General features: G+C 39.1%; 2 protein-coding genes across 2 annotated transcripts; both read left to right on the top strand.

The window, feature by feature from the left end:
• The first annotated feature begins 3413 nt into the window (after nucleotides 1–3413).
• On the top strand, nucleotides 3414–4358 carry LOC127192231 (olfactory receptor 51I1). Its single transcript, XM_051149555.1, has one exon. It carries the CDS (start codon nucleotides 3414–3416, stop codon nucleotides 4356–4358), a length of 945 nt encoding a protein of 314 aa, XP_051005512.1.
• An 8286-nt stretch (nucleotides 4359–12644) lies between these two features.
• Nucleotides 12645–13595, top strand: LOC127191992 (olfactory receptor 51I2-like). Its single transcript, XM_051149344.1, has one exon. The coding sequence runs from the start codon at nucleotides 12645–12647 to the stop codon at nucleotides 13593–13595; it is 951 nt and encodes a 316-aa protein (XP_051005301.1).
• The last annotated feature ends 2128 nt before the right edge of the window (nucleotides 13596–15723 follow it).

The following is a 15723-nucleotide window of genomic DNA, read 5'->3' as shown; positions in this document are numbered from 1 at the left end:
TATAGGAGTCTGGAGACTGAGAGGGCCTCATAAGTTTATGTCCTAGAGAGATGAACTGAGGCTGCTCTTCTTGCTGCACCCACATCACAGTACATCCAACTACAAAGAAAAGAGACAGCTTCCCCCCAGTGAGTGCTTCTCCCTCAAACTGACCATGTTCTTTCTTATCCAGAGAGCATCAATGCTGTTGTTTTTCTAATCTGTATGCTTTCCTTCCACACAAGGACCAATATATCTCCTTTTAAAGTCAGAAATTACAGGAAAATGATGCCAGGTTCCTATCTGAATCAAAGCTCCAATGTCAGACTACCCATTATCAGGCTAAGAGGCTGATGTATCCAATTTATATTTTACCTGAGAATTTTCCAAACTATATATTTTAAAAGCCTGTATTTTGAATTCTGATCCACTGTACAGTGCCGCTGTGTATGCAGCTACAAAAAAATTCACAGGTACAAACATACATTCAACAGCATGCCTTTTAATTTTGGTTGTTTTCCATGTTGACTGTGGCATGAGAATATAATTAGTGAGAGTATTACTGTGGGTCTGTTAATGATGATGCACTTGTTATTCCTTGCCTGTGTTTGTGTGGAGAAAGTACTTATGAGTAAAGGGGAATATAAAAAGGAGCAAATATTTGATATATATTATGTTATATTGTTCCAATAAGCATCCATAGGTTTTTCTAAGTTCTGTGGTAGAAATAGTGTCATGTGTGACAAAGGAGGACGTATAGGTTTTATGTATCCATGTCACATTTGTGGATGTGAGATGGTGACATAAGTGCTTGGACATGCATATGTAGAAGTATAAATGTGCATTTTCTGAGGTTTTAGAGAGGCTCTGGACTTGTACATGCTCACATATACTGTGCTCCAACTTCTGACCTTTATTCCTAGAGCAGTTGCATTTGCTGAACTCTTACTAATACACAATCATAGGTAAATCAAAGAAAAGACCTCAGTTACATGTGAACTGCTTTTTACAGGAAATTTTCAGCTCTTCCTTCCAGACACAAGAGCACTGTCCTAGACTCCTTCAGTTGGATCACAGAGAAAAGGAAGAGGGAGCTGGGTTTAATATATATTTTGGAATCATTCTTAGGAGTTGTCAGTTTTTCAGTTTTTTCTTGACCCTGAGACAGTCTAAAATAAAAGTAATTTAAAAAAATTAAGATTTGTATAGACTGGATCTAAAAAGACGTATTAGAGATAGTAATTAGAGATAATCCTGGTTTGAAACAGAAATAGGAGTCTGTAGAGAACAGATGACAGGAATTCCCATTGGTGGAAGGAATGCTTTCATCTCTCAGTTAGAGGAGCCAAAAAATAAGACAAGTTTCCTACTCACATCCTACATACTTGTATGATCCTGACTAGTATGTTTATGTTCTTCAGACTCTTGCCACCATCAAATCTCAGCATGCTTATTGAGAGTATAAAGAACAGAAGGAAAACTAGAAATGGCAAAGGACACAAGGAGCCAAGTTACATATGTTCCACAATAGAGCTTTAATTTTGGGCATTATGAAAGCATCTTTGGATAAAGACCATAATGTTGGCTTTCTCAATGCTCATGACTCTTTCCTTTTTCCCACTTTATTATTGTGGCTGCTTAAAGACAAAGACAGAGAAAGAGTTCCCACAAAGAAAGGAAACACAGAGAAGGTAATGCAGGAACAAAATTAAAAAGCAGTTCTGAAGGGAGTGGAGGGGGAGTGAACTTGGGGGAGGCAGGAATGTGGAGTTGGGAGGATTTGGGGGGAGAATTAACTGTGGTCAGAATGTATTGTATGAAAGAAGAATCTATGTTCAATAGGGAAAAAAAGAAGCAGTTTCCATACATGAGGAAAGCAGGCTTAACAAGGTGAGTTACCAGCAGTATTAATTCTGAAAGGGAATACAGTGTACTAGGAAAATGTTTTCATTACATTTAGAAACAAAGAGGTCATCATAGAGACACATGTGTGGATGGGGAGAGTGTTGTATCTGCAGGACAATGAAACGGGCAGCGCCAGCATCTTAAGTTCAAGAAGATGAAGTCCCTGACATCATGAGTCTCAGAATCATGATAGGGAAGTACACACTCAAGCAGATAGCCTTCCCTGGTGTCAGAAGAGATTAAACAGAAAGAAAATTGACTATGTGTAGGGAACAGCCATGGACTGGAAGCTAGAGAGAAATATTACCACGTATTTATGATGAGGTGTTTCTGTACACAGGTATTGACTGAAGACAAAGAACCAGAAGAGGGATGAGACTGAAGGAATTGTACAATGGCCTGATAGAAGAGGAATCTGGAAGGAGTAATAGGAACAACTGAATCTTAAGTAGAGTGCCTGTCTTTGGAAAAGGAGAGACACCTTCTCACAAAACCAGGGTAAGAATGGATAAAGGTGCGAATACAATAGCAATAATAATATATTAGTTCCAATAGAACATTTTGTTTCTTTGCTTTGATGTACCTGGTTTTATATATATATATATATATATATATATATATATATATATATATATATATGTATATGTATATGTATGTATGTATGTATATATGTATGTATGTATATATGTATGTATGTATGTATATATGTATGTATGTATATATATATGTGTATGTATGTATGTATATATGTATATAAAGTTTGTGGTCTACTATGTGGGTTTCAAAAAGAAGAAAGGCAGAGATTGGGGTAACTGTTTCAGTAGAGAGTATGTTAGGAAGGCCCTAAAATTAACCAAAAGAAAATGGAGCAATTATAGATTTTCCTAAACAATGCACAAACATTAGAGAGCAAGAGAGTTGGGGAATAGAAAAACCATGGAATTTAAGATTTCAGAGCTAGAATCCTTTAGTGTGTGATTACAGTTTCAGGGTAAGCATAGCATGGGAGGTTGAGGCAAAGTCTGGGTAAAGGATTTTGGTGCTGATGTTTGGTGGTTGCATGTAGTTTGCCTATGCTATCAACTGGCAAGTTCCCAAAGTCATGGACATTTTCTTATTTCTTGTCTTTCAATTTTTATTTTTCTCTCCAAGTCCCAGTATATGATTTCTGGAGTGCATGGAGGAATGGTAGGATATTATTGTACCTAATGGTAACGGCCAGAGGGCTTTGTGCATGTGGTCAGCTTTCCTGCTGCTACATCATGGGCACTCATTTGATCATCAGATCTTCTCAGAGTTTCCCTCTGTCCTAGGGTGTATACTGGGCCTGGCATTATGGAAAAAAATGGAAACATGTTACCTTCTCAAAGAACAAATAGTCTAGTAGGGAAGCGCAGAATGTAGGCACACATATTAAATACCCAACATTTTGTGTTGGAGACAGGATATCTGAAGTAAAGAAAGTGAAGAGCTCCCTTCACATCCCCTCGTGGGCCTAATCCTCATCTGTATTCTTCCGCCTGCCTACCATGCTAGGCTTGAATGACACTCCCTTCCAGCCAGACACATTACAGCTGACAGGCATTCCTGGGATGCACAGAGGCCAAGCTTGGATTGCCCTGATTTTCTGCTTCCTCTACTTCATCTCCATTGCAGGCAACCTCAGCATCCTTGCTCTGGTCATCCGGGAACCTCCTCTGCACCAACCCATGTACTACTTCCTCTCTATGCTCTCTCTCAATGATCTGGGAGTGTCCCTATCTACACTTCCCACGGTGCTTGCTACCTTCTGTTTTAATTACCGCCATGTTGGTTTTGATGCCTGTCTGGTTCAGATGTTCTTCATTCACACGTTTTCTTTCATGGAGTCGGGCATCCTTCTCGCCATGAGCTTTGATCGTTTTGTGGCTATCTGTGACCCACTGCGCTATTCCACGGTACTTACCAATAGCCGCATCTTGGCTATGGGTCTAGGTATCCTTACCAAAAGTTTCACTACCCTCTTCCCTTTCCCCTTTCTCGTAAAGCGATTGCCTTTTTGCAAGGGCAACGTGTTGCATCACTCATATTGCCTTCATCCAGATCTGATGAAAGTGGCATGTGGAGATATCCATGTTAACAATGTATACGGACTCTTTGTGGTCATTTTCACATACGGTGTGGACTCAGTTTTCATCCTTCTGTCCTATGCATTGATCTTGAGAGCTGTGTTGGTCATTGCATCCCAGGAACAGCGACTCAAGGCACTCAACACTTGCATATCACACATCTGTGCAGTGCTGGCCTTTTATGTGCCCATAATTGCTGTCTCTATGATCCACCGCTTCTGGAAAAGTGCTCCAGCTGTTGTTCACGTTATGATGTCCAATGTCTATCTGTTTGTACCCCCCATGCTCAACCCCATCATCTATAGTGTGAAGACCAAGGAGATCCGCAGAGGGATCCTAAAGGTCTTCCGTAAGTCTGAAATCTGAGGAGTGCTCAGACACCAAGAAAGCTCCTTTAGAGGAAGGACTAAGACTTGTACACTAAAGTTATGAATTTTGCTAAAACAAAGTAGAAGACTTATGCTCTCAGTAGTTGTGAATTTGGAATCAATAAAAGAACATCTAACTTAATACAGTGATGTACTTAGCTATTGGACTCTGACTGTGAGAATTCTTGTACTAGTTACTAAGAATGTTATAAATGTGAGCACAACACACTGATAAATGAACAGCTATACATGTCAAAAAGATCTAGAAACAGCAACTGATGCCATGAAAAATGTTGGTCATTTTATTCAGAAATAATGAAGTCCTGCAGGGCAAACTGGCTCAAACACAAGGCATTTGAAAATCACAAAGAACAAAATGGAAAATTCAGATACAGAAAAATGCGAGGGAGTTTTGGTGTTGATATACTTGTAGGAATAAAGGCAGACTACATTAGGTGGCTAGGGGATAGCCTCTGAAAGAAGACTGAGGTTACATAGTGTGTTCCCTTAAGTATGGCAGGATGAAGGAAGCGTTAAGGTCTTACCAGAAAAAGATGCCCGAGATAAAATATTTATCCAGAAAAGAATGGAGCCTCAACTCTCTAATCGCGGTCTGATCAACTACACAGTCATACCTACAGCTTGTCAGAGAACACAATCTTGGGCTACATTCACCTTACCAAATGAGAACTGCATTAAATAAGAATCTGATGACTATAGCTTAGGGAGCTTAGTGAATATCTAAAAACTTTCCAGGTACTAAGTGTTGTTCATTTGCTGTGAGGTCAGAGTGATAGGTTGCACAGCACTAAGTATAACACAGTTCCCAGTGTGTGATTCTCAGGCCAGCAGCATGAACCACACCTGCAAATTTCTGGGCCATGACAACTTCAAGGACTCTTCTGAGTCCATGAAACAGAGATGCTGGAGAGTGGGCACATTTCCCTGACTCTGATACCTTTAACCTATCGTGGTATCCTGGAACATTAGGGGAAAGGCATAGTTACTTTTGCTCAATGAGCAGGTTTCCTCTTGGGAAGTAAAGGGAACAAAGTCTGAGGAGATTATTCAAATCTAGCGGATGGTTTTTAAACTTGGGGGAAACTGAATTCATCTCAGGAGTGTGATGTCTATTGTGAAGAGACCACACAGTTACCACCATTCAGTCATCTCCAGGTGAAGGAGGCTAAAAAGAAGCTTAGCTCAGCTGAGGGTTTGATGAGCACCTGGAGCCACTTCACACCTCCGGTCCCGTGACATGCCTTCCTTTCCTCGCAGTCTTCATCATTGTTATCTAAACCTTCTTGACATTGAAAAATTTAGATGGGGCTTTCCAATAAGGAGACATATTTAAAGAGAGAAGCAAGCTAGCCTTGATAGTGAGGTGAGGGATCAGGGTGTGTCAGTGAGAATTCATTATGTACACGTGCCCTGACAAGGGAGTCTCCTGAGGAACCACCCACTGTACTGTAAGACATTCCGCTTACACTTAAAAGGGTATATTTATTTCTCCATTTAAACTTTTAGCTGAGAAGAACCTCATGATTTCTTTACAAATGGCTAAAACTTAACACCATATTCAGTTAAGATGTTTAATTAGTGTGTATTTGTTGTCTGGTGTGTTTTGTAATAATATTTCCATTAACATGTATCAAGTGCTCTTAACATCTTCCCTCATTACCCTCTCCTGTTCTCCATCTTTTCTCTGAAAGTTTCTTCCACATCCTTAAGTGTTCATAAACTACATGTATGAGAAAACAACAAGATTTTCTTTTTAAATTTGTACTACTTTGTAGCAAGCACATAAAATAAGAGATTATTCTGTATTTTCATATAAATGTCTCATTTTACTTATTTTTTTTTGTATTCACTCCCACACAATATTCCCTTATCTCCCTTCCTCGTTCCTATTTGTTTCCTTCTTCCTGCAAATAGCTCCCCCTTTGATTTCATGTTACAAACATGTATACATGCATACACACACATGCACACATGTGGGCACACATCCACACACAGATACACATGCACATAAACACACTCGCACATGTGCACAAATACACACGGGACCATATAACATTTGCCTTTGTTTTTTTATCCCCTTCTCCACTTATTTCCCTTTAGAATTCTTCTTCTCACAGTTGCCCTTTTACTTTTGCATTATGTATACATTTTATATCAATTCACACTTAAATCTACATTGTGTAAACGAGAAAACATAATATCTGTCCTTTCAAATCTGTATTATTTTGCTTTACAAGATGAGCTCCAGTTCAACCCATTTTCCTTCAAATGACAATTTCACTCTTTTTTCCCCCAGGAGTTTAAACCCCCATCACATGAATATAACACACTTTCTTTACCCATTTATCTGTTGGTGGGTGTGTAGGCAAGCTCTTCATCTGGCTATTGTGGCTAGTGCTGCAGTAAACATGAATGTGCATATGTCTTCCTATAGGTTGGCAATTACAATAAACATTTTGTGTCAAGATTCGCAATGATGTTATGTATTATGCAATGCTGTGCATCGCACTGATATCATAGTATTGTCACTATGAATGAATAAATATTTTTTTTTTTTATAATTTATCCACTCATTTGATAGGGGTGACCACTGAATCTTATAAAAGGACAAAAGCCAATTGTCACTATGGACATGGTAGAATTAACAATACCCAATGATTTTTGAAATCCATACCTCCCCTTGCCAGACTCAGGTCTGATATGAAACCCCTTTGCTCAAGATTCTATAACCTTACAACATTTTTTTTTTGTCTAAGTTCTTTTGAGTTTTATATCCAGGATTCAAACCTCATTATTCCAGGTCAATTAATAGCATAACAACATTGGAACAGATATTATTTCTACCAGTTCTTCCAGTATTTCAGAGCTACAAAAGAGGAGAAATCTTTCTGATAAGGTCCTATTGCTCCATTCTCGTACACCCAGTGACAGGAAGAGGAGGCAGCTTTCCTTCCATTGTTTCCTCACAAGGCCTCAGTCAATCAGAAACCAAAATGGAGAAGAGGTAACATGAAATATTTAATGAGGAGAAAGAAACTGTGAAGAAAAAACTCCTAGAGGATGGGAAATGTATCCTACATTCAACTCAAATCCAAAACATCTTTTACTTTTTCCCACTTGAATATCTGTTACAGGTACTCCAAGTGAAGGAAATTAATTTCTTACTATTGGGAAGCAATCAGGCTGCACAGATAAGACTCAACCAATATATGTGTAACTTTGAATCTCACATTTCTTCACAGCTCTGAAATGTCTGTGCTAGAAGAGTCTCTTGAACTTGTGGAAGATGGCAGAGGGTTCAGTGGGAGGTGGAAATATCTGCTTACTCTGCATAGGGAGTTAAATAGGTAGCAGTGGGGATGAATGGATGAACTTAGCCAAGATTATATTCTCTGTTGCTTAAATCCCGACGTTGTCCCTGGACTCCAAGCTCTGTCTCCTCATAAGCTTGAGGTTCTCACTGGAAATGGAAACTCACTACTCAAAGATCACGCCTCTGGATTCCAGGCACAGTTTTATTTTGGGCTGGCTTTTGTGTAGGATGGGAGTTAAAGATAGTGATCCCCAAAGCTTCTCCCCCCATCTTCATCATAGGGGAGAAGGTGAAATAGATTTATCTCTGGGGAGAGAGGGTAATATCTCTTCTCCAAGGGAAAATGGTTTTCAAATGTTCTTGATTTCTATCCCCAGGGTAAGACCTTGCCCTCTCTATTTTCCAGCAGAACTCAGCACCGCACTGGGACACAACAGAACCCCAGAGGCCCAGGTCTCTGAGAAGCTCTTGCTTACATATAAAAAATCCATTGTCCTTTTTGCCTAGTGGCTGCCTGAGGCCACTGTGGAACAGCTGTGAACATCAGCCATTTGTAAATGTAAGGGTTCCTTCACGTAGCCCTCCTAGGTGATACTGAGTCTCTGTACCCTTGGTACATAGATAAGTGTGTTTTTATCCATTATTCTATTTATTTTTCTAGTCTCTGTGTTTGTGCTTCTATATTTTTAAATTTCTGTTAATGCCTATGTGTATCTGCATAGGTGCTCCAATTTATGCAGTCCGTGATAGAGATGTTTAAGGCAACAAAAAAGTAAAAAAAAAAAAAAAAACAAAAAAAAAAAAACAACAAAAACAAAAAACCTCACTGTGTTATAGGTTTCCTGTGGAAAGTGTAATACTGATTCACCCATGGTTTCCCAGGGGCTTTCAGTTGGGATTGCCAGAGGTGATCTTAGTAATACAATAATGATATTGATACTAAAGGTGGCTGCAAGACAGCGGCTAGCGGCTCGGCTCTGTCATGTCTCACACTGATCCACAGCCAACAGCTTCTGTCACAGAATGGACAGGACCCTGATTATCTACAGCTTCAGGCTGCAAAGACCTATAGTCCTAGTTGAGCACAAGCTGCCACCTCATCCCCCTCCGCTGCACTCCCACATGAGCTTATACTGCCTTTCAATATCTCACCACCCACAAGGGATGTAGCTTTAACTCTGGGAACAGCCTTCTTTATGTGAGCTTGAAATTACCTCCCTGTGACCCCCTTACCTTTCACTCACCTCATCTCATCCTCCCTACTCGCCCTCACCGCAGTCCCCACTTTCTAAAACCCACTCTCCCACTTTTTCTACAAAGCTCCCAATGTGGCTTTTGCTAGTTTGATGACCACCTAGGATGTGGGGCCCAAGATTTTCAGTTTTGTCTGAGCATCACACCTGAGCTTCTATTCATTTAGTCATGCTTTTAGTTTTTCCAGAAGCACATTCTGGAGTCCCATTCATGGGAATTTCTGTGGAGGTACTTGATCAGGCAGAAGCGTGAGCTCCAAAAATCTCAGAGTGTGACAGGGACGACAGACGTACAAACACAACACGTGCCAATAATTTACTACAGGGTCATTACAAGTGGGTTATAGGATCGATTTCTTTGGGTTTTATTTGTTTGTTTGTTTGAGACAGGTTATCTCTACATAGCTGCTCCTATAACTTGCTGTGTAGACCAGGATAGCCCTGAACTCACAGATCTGCTTGCCTCTGCCTCCCAAGCACCAGGATTAAAGGTGTGCACTACCATGCCTGGCTATGAAATCAATTTCTTCATTGAGTTTCATGAGTCTTCCAGACACTCTTACTGAAGACCCGTTTACAACTTTCAACAGTCAGTGAGACACCACAGCATTTATGTAATACAAATGATAAACAAACAAACAAACAAAAACCCAAACAAAGGAAGACCACTGAGTGGGGATTACCAGCCTCCTGAGCATTAACTCTGTAACCAGCACAGAATTACTTCTCAGCTCCAAGTGACACCGTGGTAAGTTTGGCTAATGGGATCCTGACATTAATAATGGGAAAAATAAGATCCTCAGCACAAGAAAGCCAAATAGTGTTTTTGGAACATTTTCCTTTGTGGAAATCAACAGTATAAGAATATTTTTAGAAAAGATTGAAAAAGTCAGTTGTTCAATGTCACACTTCTGCACTGGTGGACTGTCCTGAAAATGATGGAGGAACACGTAAAGTAATAAGGTAACTTTGGAAGAGAGTCATTTCATGGACAATAGCTGTGCTCCAGAATCTAGGCTTGAAATAAATACAAGAGAATACTTGTTCTCAAGATGAAATTCAAGTATATTGCTGAGTGGAAGTGTTACAAATTATAAACATGTCAGGACATGTCTTAATGCTGTAACATTCTGCCCAAGCAAGAATGTCACTTTTAAGAAATATCTAAAGTCTGTAAAATATTATAGAGGTAAGGATTGAGATAACTTTGTATTTATACTTACACAGTATTATGAAAAGCTGTCACTGTGTAAACTGTGTATCTCATTGTTAGATCATGCTAAATTTATTATCCAGCATGAATCCTGACAAGAGAATCTGTCTGGTCTGGAAATTAAAGGCCAGATACTTTGAGAAGTAGAAAAAGGAATTTATTATGAACAATGTGTAATATGGAGAAGGAACTATAAAGCAACATTTTTGAAACTTTCAGTTACTGCTTATGTATTAAATTATTTATTCATCCAGTATTTTTCATACAAATCTGGTTAGTATTTAAACTTAGGCAAATATTAGGATTTATTGGAGAAAATCAATCTTTCTCCCTCTTCACTGATAGAGTTTCAGGCTTGTAGGAGATACTGACATTAAACTAAGAAATATACAAGAAGATATACACTCACAAATTATGGTTAATGTTTTCACAAATATTCAAATCAAGAAAAAGATAGTCCTCTGTAACACAATGAGATAAGATGAGGTCAGTATTCTTAGGATATAGTAAGCACTCAGTTATGGAGAGTAATTAAGTGGAGCGTGGATGACAGTTTGGTAGCAAGATGTCATGAAGGAGATTATGAATAAATCATATAAGCAGAACTATTGTATATTGAGAGTTAGGCGGATACAAAGCAATATGTAATAAAGACAAGAAAAATGTAAAGGAAGACAATATATTTCATTTTGTTGTAATGAGGAATTTTTTCCCATTATTGACTTTAGGCTGATCCAACTGGATTCCAAGGAGGTATGAAACTAATTTCATGTCTAGGCTACATTTGTGGGTGAAATTTTGAGCATTCTGAGCAAATCTGAGTCTCCTCAGAGGGCCAGGGAGATGTTAAAGAGTGAATCCAGTAGATGAAGAACAAGGAAACGTGGAATTGCAGCCCAGAAGGAAAGCTCACTGAACTACAAGGAAGTGGACGGTGATTTGAGGAGTGCTTGCAAGTATTATTTTACAGTAAAAGACCGTCATTGTTCAGTGTAAGAATGAGACAAAATGAATCTCACTTTTGAGTGCTACATTCACCTCAGGAAATAATGGTAACTGCCTCCTGTACCTGAAAGGTTCTAATTGAGTTAGCATGAGCTATTACTATAGGTACCACAATCCTTCAGTATTAATATGCAATAAAAGTTGAGAATATCCAATGTGTAAAATAGAAACAAGGGGATTGTGAATAAGAGACACAAGAAAGTATATTCCACCTATCAGGGGAGCTGTTTGCTTTCAGGAGAACACAAGGTGAACTGCATGGGGCTTCACCAGATCTCTGCAGGAAGACTGCAGACAGAAGGGAAAGCAGGCTCTCTGGCCAGGCTGGCTCAGTGTTGCCCAGCTCTTTTCAACATGGTCTCACTCTTTGCATTCTCTTGGATATACATTGCTCTAACTGTTCACCTATCCAGCAGAACAGATCTAAATATTCTTTGGATGTGTGGACAATATTTTGTCAACAATGGGTAATCATGAAGGATTCATACATAGGTCTATTCTTTTTAAAAAATATTTTATTAATTTATTCATATTACATCTCAATTGTTAGCCCATCACTTGTATCCTCCTATTCCTCCCTCCCTCCCTCCGCATAGGTCTACTCTTGTGAAAGAATAAATGCAAGGCTGGAATTTCCTCAGCTTGCATATCGATTACATCTGTATCATCCCATCTACTGTTTACATTTATTTTATTGCAAATTTGATTTACTGTGATATCTTCCATCCGTTAGGTTACATTATATCAAGCCACATTACATAATTCTGAACTTTAGGATTTCCGTGCTGTGAGCAGTCCCTTGATGGCTGATTGAGCCATTTAATTTGCATCATCACTAAGACCATGGATACTCAGTCAAATCTCATTTTACAACACTGCAGCATCGATAAGTTTGCTGAACTCTGTTTTCCATTCAGAGGTAACTTGCGAATTTGCATTTTCACCTGGAACTTTAGTTTCCAGCCTTCTAAAGCCACAGTCTCAGTTTATTCAATGTATGGCTTCCTGCCTAGAAAAGAGTGAGAATCCATGGGTCTGATTACTTACCTAGATGTTCTTATCTTCTCAGATTTACAGTAGCTCAGTGAAAATTTAACTCTACAATGACTCTAACCTATATAATATTGGGATTCACTTTCATCACCTTAGAAAACCAGAAACGTATCAATATTCTCTACCTTCTGCACATTTAAATATGAGAATAGTATACCTTCATTTTATAAGTGAACAAACAAAAAAAGCAATCTCTCATAAGTCCAAACAATCAGAAATACCTCTTTGACATGCAACAGGTGAGCATTGGGGACTCAGGGGACCAGGAAGAAAGATGAAAATGTCTGTTGCATTACTTCACCTACCACCTTTCTTAGCCCCTCTTTAAGTTTTTACAGTGAATGCCAACACGTATGACTCAGCAGGTGTGAGCTAACTTTAGTTTCTTTCACTTTCAGCTGAAGCCTCCTCTCTACTGTTGGAGTCATGGGAACAGAAAACAATGAAACCCTTGATCTCCGGTCAGTCTTCCTGACTGGCATCCCAGGACTGGAGGCCCAACATGGCTGGCTTTCCATTCCCTTCTTCATCATGTACATGGTTGCCATTGTGGGCAACAGTCTAATCATGGCAGCAGTGAAGGCAGACTCAGCTCTCCATGAGCCAATGTACCTGTTCCTCTCCATGCTTGCCGTCACTGAGGTGGGAGTCTCTGTGTCCACTCTGCCCACTGTTATGGGCATTCTTTGGTTTGATGCCTACAGAATTGACTTTGATGGCTGTTTGGCCCAAATGTTCTTTATTCACACTTTCTCTGGCATGGAGTCAGGAGTCCTGTTGGCTATGAGTTACGACCGTTTTGTAGCCATCTACAACCCTCTGCGCTACACATCCATCCTAACTCTGCCTTGGATCATATCCATGGGTCTGGGCATTACAGTAAAGAGTGTTGCACTCATGGCCCCACTTCCAATTCTTTTAAAACAGCTACCGTATTGTCACATAAATATTCTTTCCCATTCTTATTGTCTCCACTCGGACTTGATCCAATTGCCTTGTGCAGATACTAGGCTGAACAGCATCCTGGGGTTGTCCATTGTCCTGGCCACTTTTGGGCTGGACTCACTGCTCATTGTCGTCTCTTATGGGCTCATTCTTTACACAGTGATGGGTATTGCTTCGGGAGAGGGTCGGAGGAAGGCACTCAACACATGTGTGTCACACATTTGTGCAGTGCTTATATATTATGTGCCCATGATTGGTGTGTCTGTGATGCATCGTGTTGCCAAGCACGCATCGCCAATGGTCCACACACTCATGTCAAGCATATATCTCTTTGTGCCACCAGTGCTCAATCCCATCATATACAGTGTTAAGACACGTCCAATTCAACAGGGAATTGCCACCTTGTTCTCCTGCAAGAAGGGATTGGATTGATCTGACTCACAGAACCAGGGGGACGGGGGTTATTCTTGAATGCAGAAACTCTGGTCATAATCCTCCCACAAGTAAAGTTTTCTGTTACATACTTTGAGAAGAAAAGGAAGGGTGGAATTCAAAGCATCACTATAAGATTGATTCTGAATCATAGGTGTCATTCTCATATGTATTCCTTCTTACATTTTATTGGCATACATGAACATATATGGGTACACTGTCCATTTTCTTCTCTAATCACATATTAAAAGCAGAGACAATATATCCATCATTTATTCTATCCCAACCCTTAGCCAATAGCCAATTAGCATTAGTTTTGAGATTTAATGATACTTAAATTAAAATAAATAAAAAATTTCAATTTTCTAAGATTTCTAGGGATGAAATGACCCCTTGATTAAGGATGGTGATTCTGGAAAAGTACCTCTGAATGAGTATACATTCCTTTTTGCCCCCAGATATTCATGATATAAACATTTTCTTCCTTATGATAGAACCCCCTTTAACTTTGAAAGCTGTCTATGTTTAAACAATAAATTGTATGATAACATATCTATAAAGCCACTTTGCTATAGAAGGAACCAATTCTTCCTCAATCCCACCATGTCATGGTCTCCATATGCAGAATTCATGTGTACCTAAAGACTCTGGGATGTACTTTGACTGAATGATTTCAACTGAGGCATAAAATGCAGCATCAGCTGCCAAGGCATCATACTTTGACATTCTGTCTTCCCCTTTCCTTTCCCCTCCTCAGCCTTCATCAGTTTCAGCATGCTGTGAGGTATCTTCTGATCTCTCCTCTCAGTCAGTGCCATCACCATGGGTTTAATTGTTTTTCTCCTTCTGCAAGTGGTTTAATAGAAAGCTTTATAAATGGGGAGGGCCATCCTCTTACCTCCTAACCATGATTCCCTTTTTAGAGCTGACTCACAGGTCTAGTACCAGGTCTTTAGCCCCTTTCACCCCAAGGTCCCCAATTGCAATGACAATATTTTTCATTTCGTAGGCTATTCCTCCCAACTCGCTTAGTTCACTGGTCACTTTTTTTCCTTTTTATTAATTTATTCTTGTTACATCTCAATGTTTATCCCATCCCTCACTGGTCACTTTTACACAGTAATTTTGAAGCACTTATTTTTTTTTTTTGACCCTCGCTTACTTCTTTTTATTTTTAATTTTTTTCAATTTTTTTATTAATTTATTCTTGTTACATCTCAATGTTTTATCCCCTCCCGTGTATCCTCCCAGTATTCCATTCCCTCCCTCCCATTTTCCCATTATTCCCCTCCTCTATGACTGTTCCTGAGGGGCACTTCCTCCCCCTGTATATGCTCATAGGGTATCAAGTCTCTTCTTGGTAACCTGCTGACCTGTCACCAGGTCTCCCCCTCCAGGGGACATGGTCAAATGTGAGGCACCAGAGTACGTGAGAAAGTCATATCCCACTCTCCACTCAACTGTGGAGAATGTTCTGACCATTGGCTAGATCTGGGTAAGGGCTTAAATTTTAGTATTAAAGTACATGTGAATTTTTTCTTACCTACAAGCTTCTGTGAGATACAAACATAAACTGTACAAATAAAGCTTCATCTAGTGCTACAGAAATTATACTATTTTTCTAGGACGTAAATCCCTCACATACCTTTTGATATTTCTTGCATCTTAATTTCTTTCTTTGTAAATTACAGAACATTTGTGTTTTCTACTACACTGTGAATGTAAATATTTTTCAAGAATTATCCAAAGGCTCATGTGTCTGATAGATATGATAGATAGATAAGGTAAAATAGTTGAAGTACTTATTTTGCTTTGAACAGCAATGAAAAGAATGTGTTTATTCTCTAAGACAACAACAAAAAAAAAAATCTGCCGAGCTTCAGTAATTTTAAGTTGCTAGCTAATATTTTATAATAAATGCATGTAATTAGTAAGAGCTCATTTTCAGAGATATAGTAGGTTTACAATCATTCATCATACATTTCATATTTCTAAATATATAATGCTTTCACAATGATGTCAGTGATTTGAAAATATATTCACTAACTAATATTTTCATCAACACATTAGTTTCTGCTGACTCATTTTTTAATTTTGCCTCCAACAAAGTTTAGACTGTGAAATACAT

Source organism: Acomys russatus, chromosome 7, assembly GCF_903995435.1.
Source record: "Acomys russatus chromosome 7, mAcoRus1.1, whole genome shotgun sequence".
NCBI lineage: Eukaryota > Metazoa > Chordata > Mammalia > Rodentia > Muridae > Acomys > Acomys russatus.
This window is presented reverse-complemented; position numbering and strand designations above follow the sequence as displayed.

Excerpts from the sequence above, each read along its gene's own strand:
- LOC127192231 (XM_051149555.1), top strand. The coding sequence starts at position 3,414 with ATGCTAGGCTTGAATGACACTCCCTTCCAGCCAGACACATTACAGCTG.
- LOC127191992 (XM_051149344.1), top strand. The coding sequence starts at position 12,645 with ATGGGAACAGAAAACAATGAAACCCTTGATCTCCGGTCAGTCTTCCTG.